Source organism: Pleurodeles waltl, chromosome 8 (assembly GCF_031143425.1).
Source record: "Pleurodeles waltl isolate 20211129_DDA chromosome 8, aPleWal1.hap1.20221129, whole genome shotgun sequence".
NCBI lineage: Eukaryota > Metazoa > Chordata > Amphibia > Caudata > Salamandridae > Pleurodeles > Pleurodeles waltl.
The window spans coordinates 769,016,959-769,029,168 of NC_090447.1; the positions used below are offsets into that span (position 1 = coordinate 769,016,959).

General features: G+C 41.6%; 1 protein-coding gene across 1 annotated transcript in view; it reads left to right on the plus strand.

Annotated features, from left to right (window-relative positions):
* The window catches only part of ADGRG2 (adhesion G protein-coupled receptor G2), a 904,627-nt gene extending 895,285 nt beyond the window's left edge, over positions 1-9,342 (plus strand). The window contains exon 33 of the mRNA XM_069205012.1: positions 8,578-9,342. Within this exon, the coding sequence (XP_069061113.1) occupies positions 8,578-8,759 (182 nt within the window). The 3' untranslated portion in view covers positions 8,760-9,342. The remainder of the gene's footprint in view (positions 1-8,577) is intronic.
* Positions 9,343-12,210: the final 2,868 nt, after the last annotated feature.

The window sequence follows — 12,210 nt, forward strand, 5'->3', positions numbered from 1 at the left end:
AGATAGGAAGAACAAAAACTAGAAATCGAGAGCAGGGGACAGACTAAGCAGATGTAGAGAAGAAAGGGAAAGGCGATATTCAGAGTAGATGGCAGAAAGAGATAGGGATGTAGAAAAAGAAGACAAGCTACAAAACTGAGAGAGCAATGGAACAAGAATAAAGTAAAGTTTAGGAGGGGAAAAGGGAGAACACAGGAAAAGGGGAACAGAGGAAAAAGGGAAAATAGTATAAAGGTACAAAGCATAGTAAAGATTTGAGAGAAAGAGGAAGGACTTATGGGCCGTTTGCGATCGCAAAATGTTTGATACATCTGGCCCTTAGTGTCCTGTTAGCACTGTATAAGCAACATCAGTAATGAATATACAACCTAACTGAAGATCCAATCGAAACGCCCAAAAGTTGCCTGAAGTAGTCAGCCCCAATATATTTTTCACACAATAAACATCCTGTAGTTGGTCATTGACCCCGAAAGTCCAAATATTTTAGTATTAAATTCACATAAAGCATCGAACTAGCACACCTGGGCAAACAGGCACAATCAGTGTTATACTTCTGGGAGGTGCCAATACACTCCAGAAGCAGTTCCTAGTAGGTGGCATCCAAATCATCCCATGCCTTTCCCTACTTCTCCCCTCAAACACTGCCCAGGGTAAGACCTCCTCAGTTCAATGTCATTAACTTAGATTAATACGTGTCACTCATTGGTATCTCAGAATTTTAAGGCTTCCAACCTTCTCTCGGCTGATACATCCATAGAGATCAACCAGCCAAGTAAAGAGTACAAAGTAGAGTCAACTTCAAATTCCGCCTCACCTTTGGACCAGATGAAGCTTGCCTTGATCCCAACCAGTCACCAGTATGTGGGGCAGGAGCAATATGGGCAGTGGTTTATGAAAAAAAACAAGGGTACACTCTGCCTACTGAAGTAGATTTAAAAGAGAGCACATGGCAACTCTCTTGGGTTGCAGAAGGACCAACCCATGGATTACATGAATGTCACTGTAACCGAGCTTCTTAACCTGGGTATGGTTACACATTGATAGATTTAAAAGTTTTTGCCTTTGATTTTGAAGATGAGGTACTTGGGGAAAGATAGATGTTTATTGTGCCTCTTTCCCTTTGGTTTGGCATTAGATCATGAGTGAGGTGGGCATAGGCACTGGAGCAGCTCTTGTAGGTCCAGAGAAATCAAGGAAGATGATACCTCTTGTGTATTGGCTGATCAAGCATTGACGTGATTGTTGGCTTCAATGTTGAAACAGCGAGTTGCCTATCATATTGTGCATACCAGCAACTGTAGTGCCCGGCATTAGGCTTAGTGGCCATAGCAGTACTTGTATATTGATCGGTTCCAATGTTCCAGAACAGTTTCTTGCAAACAACTTTTGCACAAAAAGACTGGTCTAACTTGTGAAGCATCTAAGGATAGAGTTCAATGCTCGCTTAGGGCAGTCAGCCATTCATACCAAAGATAGAATGCTAAGGATTTTCAGCATTGCTTCTCTGCAGGATAGTCCCATTCAAAATTTGTTCCGGAGATTAGACTAGTTTTATCTCCTTGTCTAAAGGAAGATGAAGACCCCACAAACAGACTGAAAACAGTGAATAAAAAAATTAAGGAATTAGTTCAAAAACCTTTTTTAAAGCAGTCACCAAACCAGGGACAATGTTCTTGAAGAAATGTACTATGCCAGTTGTGTAGGTCAAATTAAAATTGATGTGCACAAAATTTACAAAGTGAGTAGAATACTGGGTTTACAGGAGTTTTTGAATCTCTGATGCAGAATGGGCTGTCCGTCAGTGAAAGATTTGTGTCACTGTAGTTAAGGAGAACTCTTTCTACATTTATACAGCAGCTAACTTACGTAACCTATCAAGGCACATACTATCCATATCTGTTCTGGACCAAAAGACATTTTCAGTAATCTTTGGGAGGAGGATACAAGTTTACCCCACAACAATTTATAATTTCTGATACTGTTAACAAATACAATTGGCCCTGAACCATCCCACAACATCTCATTGGTAATGATTAAATATGAATGGTTAATCAGAAGTGTGTGAAGTGTTTGGTTGGCTGGATGGAACAGGTGCAGCTATAAATTTACAGCTTAATCCAGTTCTCAAAGCAATACAGGCTGTATGCAGAGTGATGGAATTGCAAAGGAGTGAATGACCTAGAGGATTTGAACTCCCAGCTATACTCTTAATGCAGGATTGTCTTGTGTATAACAGGAAGCCAGTTTAAATATTTTAGAAGGTTTAGCCAATGACATCATTCTGCCTATAAAATACACTTGTTTAGAAAAGTGTTTGCATGCAATTATGAATAACTAAATGTGGTTTGCTTACTTTCTATGTCAGTTTCTTAAATCCTTTCAGCAGCTTCTTTGTTCGAACATCTTTGCATCTCATTATAAATTGCATAGTCTACTGCAATTATCAAGAGTTTATCTTTAGCTGGGTGTGGACACAGGAGGATGGCATTGACATCCATTGGCATCTATTGTTTTACTATTTGTAAACATGTGTAGATAGAAGAACGGCTGCAATTTGCTAACCATTGTTGCTAAAACTTAGCCACGGTGTAGCTAGTAACAGTTACAGTTGTATGCTTATTATACCTGGGGTCTGCATGATTAGCTAAAGGGCTAAGAATTTTGGAAAGATATTGGCCCATGCACACATCAATATCAGTTGGCCGTATCGCTATACCTTGGGAGATATAACATGGTAGAACAGTAACTGTAATTGAATCATTTTATTGTGTTCTGAATCACTAATGTATCTTTCCATTGCAACTTTGAAAACGGAGTCAAATTGACTTTTGGAATGGAAGGTTTCCTTAAAGTTCTAGTAGACTAAAATCCCAGACGTGTTACTTTCAGAATTATGCATTCTTTAAATAAAGCTTCTTTGCCCTGAATCTGCCAAAACGTAGTTCCCAAATGCCTTCCTCTTCAATATTTTTTTCCAATACTCATAGCCTTGAACAGCAAGATTTAAAAAAAAATTTATTATAATATATCAGCTTGTTGTTAGTAATGAGGTTCTTCTGTGGCTTTTCTTCTTTTTTTAGATAATAAAAGGCTGTTGGATCTGATCTGTAAATGTTACTGAAATAAGGGAATTTCTTTTGGAAATCTGGGTGGCTATTTATGGGTGGAAACTCACAATGCTCCTGTTATGTATAATTATACATTTCTTGAGGAGTACTGTATCTGTGTATGTAGTGGTACCCATAGCAGTAAACACAAAACATTTTTTATGAATGTCAGTATTTAAATAAACATACTTATTGTCTAAGGGGTAGTGCATGTCTGCAAGTCTTTAGCATTCGTTTAACAGTTTTATGTCCTATTGGTCTGAAAAGGAACCAGATATTGTAATACAACTGAGTAATGTTTTAAACATATGGAATTGGGACATTGTTGCTATCTCCAGTATTCTGATAAGGAGCCTTTTCCCAACCTACACCATCAAGCACATGATTTGCAGTAATGTTCACAGCATGATGATCCCAATGTGCTATGCGAGATAAGAATGCATCTGCAGTTCTTGAACCACAAGACACTTTACAGTTTTATCAGAAACATAATGTCCTTTTAATAACAGCAACATTGTCATCCTCATGATGAATTTCAATAAGAGGTAAAACACTCCAGTAGAAGTCCAGAAATAGGACCATGGTGGTATACGAAACCTGTCATAAACACAGTAGCAAACAAAAAGCTAGTGGTGACACTGAGCAACTGAGGAGTATGTCAGTACTTCATCTAATTTAAACTCAGTGTCATTTTCATAAAGTGTTATTTATTGCAAATGCATCATTTCAATTTACTGATATTGATATTGACTCATTTAATGGTTCATAGTAAATCATAGCAGTAGTAGAAACTGCTGGGATTGCTGGAATCACACCATTAGGCTCTTCTGTGGAAGATAGCACTTGGTGTAAAGTTGGAGACATAGATGGCTCTACAGTCCCTCAATTGGGACTTAAGATTTCAGTGTGACTGCTCTCTTCCGGGTATAGTTCATTCGGAGCAGGGAGAGGCTTTGTGACTGTACTTCGAAGCCACTTTGGTGTCAAGGAGGGTCTGCTAAAGAGATTAGGCCACGGTGATGTGATCGATGTACACCAACCAGTTTTGCTTTGAACCAGCTAATGGAGGAAGGATTACAGTTTGTGTGCCTTCTATCACAAAAACTGGAACAGGTGGTCTTGAGGAAAGCCCAATACTTGCTTATCATGCACCTTTCTTGAACTAGCTCACCAAACCTGGACAGCCACCTGTAAGACATTTTAGGTACCTTATCTTCACCGACCTCTTACACGCTCTGAAGACATTCAAATATAGGTTCAGGTCAATTTGTTTTCTTATGCTGCCTTTCCTGAACTATCAAGGTTAGGCACGTACATAGAAACTTTGAAAAGCATCTAATATGGAGTTTGACCTTCTGGTACTCCTCTAGCCAAATTATTTATAGCTGTCTGAACTCCATACGTATAGCAGATTATGCAGCCACTTCAGTCCTGTACTTAATAACCTAGACGTCAAGGCTTGCTTAAGGGTACCATTGGCACACCCTATTAACTCATGGCTGTCTGCACGAAACAGGTGTGAGTAATATGAACATGCTCCTAGACATAGTTTCCTTGAACGCCACTGTGCCAAACTCAGGACCACTGTGTGAATGAAAAGTATGAACCCATTGCTACTAGGCTTTGAAAGACTTTTATGACTGCTCGAGCATCACCATTTCTTTGGGACCAACCCCACAGGAATCTGAAGCATCAATCAACAGTAAATAGAATATACATATTTCAGTGTATTGCATCCATTGGCCAGTGTAGGTGAGGTGAATTACTCCAAATGGGCATTGGAGATAGCAAGTCTTGAAATAGTAGAAGTTTTATTTGTTGGCAGATATTACATAGCCATACATATTATTTTGTTTGTTTGGGTCCTGCCTCTGACAAACCCTATGAAAGAGTAGATTTGAACTGTAATAATTCGTGCAGGAATCAATTCTTAGATGTCTGTCAATATATCTTAATTTAAAAAAATCCCTTAAATATATCACCCATATCTATAAATATATATGCATGTAGATACATAAAGCACATTTGGATTAGCTGTCTTCTGCCACTAATGTATCTGAGTGTCATTTACACTCTACTTCCATACAGGACAGTGAACTGCATAAGGTAATGGCCCAGTCTACATCTGTCATTGGCTCTTTTACCTTGTGAATGACAAGGTTACTGATAACATGTGATCGTCTACCTGAAAATGAGTGTGCTTCTGTGTCAGGGCTGTTTGGGTAGTTTTGATTTTTTTTCCCTGTCGTAGTTTGCCTTCCATTTTCATTTCTTTGCTTCTCCTCTTTTCATTTTAATGTTTCTTAAGAGGATACTACAGCACTACAGGCAGTGGTAAAGGGTTGCTTACTTGCTGCAGAGCACGATATCCCATGTGGCCACTTTCTCTAAACCAGAACACTATTATGTAATGTAGTTGTTTATAGTGTATCATTGTTTACCATTCCAAGAATTCTGAAATATTGGGTCTAAGTGTGAAAGCAGTGCTTAAACTTTAAAGCACCAAAATGACTTACAATAGTTTTGCAACAGAGACACCACCTGCTAGTTTTGTTGTGGCAAGCATATGCCCATTGCTAGAAATAGGTTCTCTGGCTGGCAGTCAGTTTGCACTCTGTCCAAGCAGGGTCCCTCATTCTAGTCAGGGAATGCGAGAAACTCACTTAAGGTAACTCCTGCTCACCCCCTGGTAGCTTGGCACAAGCATTCAGGCTTATCTCGAAGGCAACGTGTAAATTATTTGTACCAACACATGCAGCAATGCAGTGAAAAACACTACAAAATGGACGCCACACCAGTTTAGAGAAATAGGCAATATTTATTTAAATCAAACAAGACCAAAATGACAAAAATCCAACATACACGTGTAAAGTTATTAATGTTTAATATAACAGAATCTTACTCTATAGAAAACAATGGAAATGTTGTTGTTACACAAATTACCTGGTTTGCATCAACAATAAAGCCACACGGGCGAGCTTGCATGGGAAAAGTCAGTGATGAGTCAAGTCCTTCCTCGCAAGTGAGGCCATGCGTCATTTCTTCTCCAGTTGGGTAGGCAATGTTTTTTTTCTCTCGAACAAGAGAGTGATGAGTCGTTTTCCAGACGGGACACCTTGATCTGCGCAGGTTCATGTTGGTTTTGACACCCAGTGATGATGCTTGTGAAATCCGGCCGCACGGTGATGGAAAACCGTTATGCATAGGGTTTGTGTCATTTTCAGCATCCGCAAACAGGTGTTGCATCATTTCTCCAGCCACGATGCAGGTGATACGTCGATGTCCTAGCCGCAATGCAGGTGCTGCATCGAAATCAGCCACGAAGCGGGTGGTGCGTTGTTTTTACAGCCGCGTTACAGGTGGCACGTCAAAATTTACCCCACACAGCTCCTGTATGTGGATTTCCACCTTGGTCTACCAGCTGCACCTTTCAAGTGCCCAGGGACTGGATAGGGCACCACTTGGCAGGACAGGAGTCTCCGCAGAGAATCCAAGTGCTGGCACAGGAAGTCTTAGATGGCCCTGTGATTTCAAAACAGGAGGCAAGCTCAGTTGAAGCCCTTGGAGACACTTCACAAGCAGGAATATATCACAAAGTCCTGTCTTTGTCCTCTTTCAGGCAGAAGCAGCAACTGCATGCCAACCCAGCAAAGCACAGTCACAGGCTAAGGGGCAGTACTCCTCCTCCAGTAGACGTTCCTCTTGAATCCTGAAGTAATCTGAAAATATGGGATTGTAGGTCCACTACTTATACTCCTTTCTGCCTTTGAGGTAGGCAAACGTCAAAGGAAAGTCTCCGTTGTTCACAATACACTGCCTTGCCCAGGCCTGGCTCCAGACTCACACCAGGGGCTTGGAGACTGCATTGTGTGAGGGCAGGCCCATCCCTTTCAGGAGTAAGTGACCACTCCTTCCTCCACTCTAGCCCAGATGGTCCATCAGGATATGGAGGCTACACCCCAGCTCCCATTGTCTCACTGCCTAGTGGAGATTCACAAACATCCCCACTGTCAATCCGACCCAGACAGGGAATACACAAGCAGGGAGAGTCACAGAAGGGTTTAAGCAAAAAAATGCCCACTTGCTAAAAGTGGCATTTTCAAACTGACAATTTAAAAAACAACTTTACCAAAAGTTGTATTTTTAAATTGTGAGTTCAGAGACACCAAACACCAGATCTCTATCTGCTCCCAATGGGAATTGCACTTTAAAGTTATTTAAAGGCAGCCCCCATGTTAACCTATGAGAGAGATAGGCCTTCCACCAGTTAAAACGTAATTTAGCAGTATTTCACTGTTAAGACATGAAAAACACATCAGTACATCCCTCTCCTTTAACATACTCTGCACTCTGCCCAGGGGGCTGCCTAGGGCCTACCTTAGGAGTGTCTTACATGTACAAAAAGGGAAGGTTTGGGCCTGGCAAATTGGCAATATAAACCTACACACACAGACACTACAGTGGCAGGTCTGAGCCATGTTTACAGGGTTACTCATATGGGTGGCACAGCCAGTGCTGCAGGCCCACTAGTAGCATTTGATTTACAGACCATGGGCATCTCTAGTGCACTTTACTAGGGACTTACTAGAAAATCAAATATGCCACTCATGGAAAAGCCAATTACACATACATTTTACCCAGGGTGCACTTGCACTTTAGCACTGGTCAGCAGTGGTAAAATGCCCAGAGTAACAAAACCAGCAAAAACAGAGTCCAGCACACAGTCAAAACTTGGGAAGCAGAGGCAAAAAGGCAGTGGGGACTACGCCAAGGATGCCAGATCTAACACCCATTGTGTTCAGACAGCAGAATGTTTTCTTTTTTTAACTTGTAGTCTTGTAATTTATCTTCCATATGTTGCTGAGTTGGTATATGTTTTATTGCAGTTGTATTAGAAGGTGAATGCAAGAATGAGTCAGTGAATGGATGCATGAATGCAAAGATGAGTGACACAGTGCATGTATGAGGACTTATTGTGTGTCTATACCCATCAATGAGACAAAAAGCACATTCATTCATAAGCCAGAACTATTGACATTCCCAATGCTTGTTGAGCGTGGCTTGACAGTGCATTTGTCTGTAATACCTCTTATTACCAAGTTAACAAGTACCAGGGGTTGACTTCAGCTCCACCCAGGGGACAATATCTCTCTCACCTCATGCTTTTTATTGGCTCTATGGTGTATCATTCTGCACCAAATTGAATGCTTGCATTGCAATACATGATTGACTACTTTAAATTTCTAAAGAGCAATAAATAATAACGTAGTACATTTTTTATCTCACAGATGCATTCTGTACAAAAAGCATTTTTTTTTTTTTATTGCAATAAACGTTTTTGAAATGTTTTATTCAGAACTCAAAATGGAAGAGCAGACTTACTTGCTTTGCCAATGATTGTTTTAAATGGCATTTATTTCCACTGGTACTACCTGAGGTATAATTCATGTTTTTATTTACCCCTTCCAAGGTGATGTCTCTAAAGAGAAGAATGGTGTTGCTTTCAATTTGCAAAATGGTGATGTAAGTCTGCACGCATTTACCGACCGACAGGATGTGCACAGTGCGCAGGATGACGCAGGCAGCAGACGGACAAAGGCAACCTACAGAAGGACTTCCAACAGGGCCAGCACAAATGTCATTGACCAGTGACATCAACTTCACAGTTGGCGGTCATTTTACAGTGACATACAAAAACATGTTGATAACTTAACATGCAATGGAGGAAATCCGGAATCTGCCCCAGCTGTTAGAATTATAGAACGTTCTTGTTTATGGGCAGAAATGACACGTGGTGAAGAAGAACCAAGGATGCCTGGAAGCCCAATGTAAAAATAACCATCGATCTGAACTGCAAACTGATGCAAACTGGACCATGCAATTGTTCTCTATGTGGAGTGGTTTCCTCAAAACTTTTATGAACAGCTCTTTCATCTACAAAAAGGACAACCGAATATTTTGGCAGTATATAACAAGATATGACAAAAGGGCATTACAGTATACATTGAGCAGCAAAGTTGCCCTATTACCTGTAATCCTTAATAATGTAATATAGTAATAACATGTCATCCTGTCTGTTTTTATTGCATCATACATTTTCTTTAATCTCTTTTGTTTTATTTATTTCATAGCAATGTAAATGGCCAAATGCTTGTGGTAGGACTTTTTTTTAAATACTTTCTTTGACTCTATGAAAAGCAAGCCTTACGCATTTTCCATGCAATCATTTTATTTCAATAAAGAAATAAAATATAATTTCAGTTCCTGAAATACTGCATTTTCCCCATTTTAGGCTATTTGCAAAAAGATTCTAGAGCAAATAATGGTGAGATTGAGTGCAGTCGACAATAAGAGCGCTAGGGCATCTTGGTCTCTACATGTCTAGCTGCTGGTTGTTGGTGAATGAGAAAGGAAAGGTCCTTCCTTTGCTCCAAGCTGTAGGCATGAAAGGACAATGAGTTTAAGTGGCAAATGCACTTCTGTACTCTCATTCTGTACCCAATGTCCAAGGATATTCCTTGTCTTTATTACATTATTTTGGAGGGCATTCTTATGTTCTGAGGAAGAGACACTTTGATGGTCATTATGAAGTTGGCGGTGTGGCCCGCCATGCCGGCGGTGGTGGGAAAACCCGCCAGCCGGCATGGCAGGCCACACCGCCACATAAAGAACACCATGAGGGCTGCCATCGGCAGCCCTCACTCACCGCCAGGCTGCCTCCTTCAGGCAGTCTGGTGGCAGTCGAAATCATTATCCGACAGGGCAGCGGTGTTCCCCCCCGGATAATGATTCCTCAGCCTCCAGCCTTTCGCTGGCGGGTTTCCCCCACCAGGGAAAGGCTGGCAGAAGGGGTGCACCGGGGCACCCCTGGGGGCCCCTGCACTGCCCATGCACTTGGCAGGGGCAGTGCAGGGGCCCCTGTGCAGTGCCCCATCGCCGTGGAGCTGCCGTCAATGTCCCGGCCAGGCATTCCTGTGAGCCGGCGGGCAGAAACAATGTTTCCGCCCGCCGGCCCACAGGAATATTCTTTATGCGGCCGGCGGGATCCGGGGACGCTGGCGGTCAGTAGTTTGACCACCAGCATGCACACTGCTGTTTCGACCGCTGTGTTCATAATGAGGCCTTTAACTGGAAGCAATGCCCAATTTTTATTCACTAATATTTCCGTATTGATAATTTAAATATTTTAAATACGTGCAATTTTATTGTAAATTACATGATGTTTTAAAATATTTAGAAAACAAGTTGGCTTTCTTACACTTTCGAAATTTTTCTTCCTAGTACACACTGGCTCAAACGTAGATGGTTTTATTTAACCCCTTAGCTGCTGGGCCTTTCCCCCCCCAGTGCTGAGCCCTTTATTGGCAATTTGGGGTAGTTCGCGCTTAGGGCTTCATAACTTTTTGTCCACATAAGCTAACCACGCCAAATTTGCGTCCTATTTTTCCAACATCCTAGGGATTCTAATGGTACCCAGAGTTGGTGGTTTCCCCTGGAGGAGACCAAGAAAATAGCCAAAATACAGTGAAAATTTAGTTTTTTCCAAAAAAATGGGAAAAAAGGGCTGCCGAAGAAGGCTTGTGGTTTTTTCCCTGAAAATGCCATCAACAAAGGGTTTCTGGTGCTGAAATCACTATCTTCCCACCTTTCAGGAACGGGCAGACTTGAATCAGAAAACCAAATTTTTCAACACAAATTTGGCATTTTACTGGGACATACCCCATTTCTACTATATTTGGTGCTTTCAGCCTCTTTCCAGTTAGTGACAGGAATGGGTGTGAAACCAATGCTGGATCCCGGAATGCTAAACATTTCTGAAAACTAGACAAAATTCTGAATTCAGCAAGGGGTCATTTGTGTAGATCCTACAAGGTTTTCCTACAGAAAATAACAGCTGAAATAAAAAAATATTGAAATTGAGCTGAAAACAACAGCCATTTTTCTTTATGTTTTACTCTGTAACTTTTTCCTGCGATGTCAGATTTCTGAAAGCAATATACCGTTTTGTCTGCTGGACTCTTCTGGTTGCGGGGATATAAAGGGCTTGTAGGTTCATCAAGAACCCTAGGTACCCAGAGCCAATAAATGAGCTGCACCCTGCAGTTGGTTTTCATTCTATACTGGGTATACAGCAATTCATTTGCTGAAATATGAAGAGTGAAAAAGAGGTATCAAGAAAACCTTTGCATTTCCAAAATGGGATCAAGATAAGGTTTTGAGGAGCAGTGGTTATTTGCACATCGCTGAATTCCGAGGTGCCCATACTAGCATGTGAATTGCAGGGCATTTCTCAAATAGACGTCTTTTTTACACACTCTCTTATATTTGGAAGGAAAAAATGTAGAGAAAGATAAGGGGCAATAACACTTGTTTTGCTATTCTGTGTTCCCCCAAGTCTCCCGATAAAAATGTTGCAAACCTCAAAAAGTGGCTAAAAAAACAAGTTTTCCTCACATTTCGGTGACAGAAAGTTCTGGAATCTGAGAGGAGCCACAAATTTCCTTCCACCTGGCGTTCCCCCAAGTCTCCCGATAAAAATGATACCTCACTTGTGTGGGTAGGCCTAGCGCCTGCGACAGGAAACGCCCCAAAGCGCAACGTGGACACATCAAAATTTTGGGAAGAAAACAGAGGTGTTTTTTGAGAAGTGCCTACCTGTAGATTTTGGCCTATAGCTCAGCCGGCACCTAGGGAAACCTACCAAACCTGTGCATTTCTGAAAACTGGAGACCTAGGGCAATCCAAGGAGGGGTGACTCGCGGGGCTCGGACCAGGTTCTGTTACCCAGAATCCTTTGCAAACCTCAAAAAGTGGCTAAAAAAACAAGTTTTCCTCACATTTCGGTGACAGAAAGTTCTGGAATCTGAGAGGAGCCACAAATTTCCTTCCACCCGGCGTTCCCCCAAGTCTCCCGATAAAAATGATACCTCACTTGTGTGGGTAGGCCTAGCGCCCGCGACAGGAAACGCCCCAAAGCGCAACGTGGACACATCAAAATTTTTGGAAGAAAACAGAGGTGTTTTTTGAGAAGTGCCTACCTGTAGATTTTGGCCTCTAGCTCAGCCGGCACCTAGGGAAACCTACCAAACCTGTGCATTTCTGA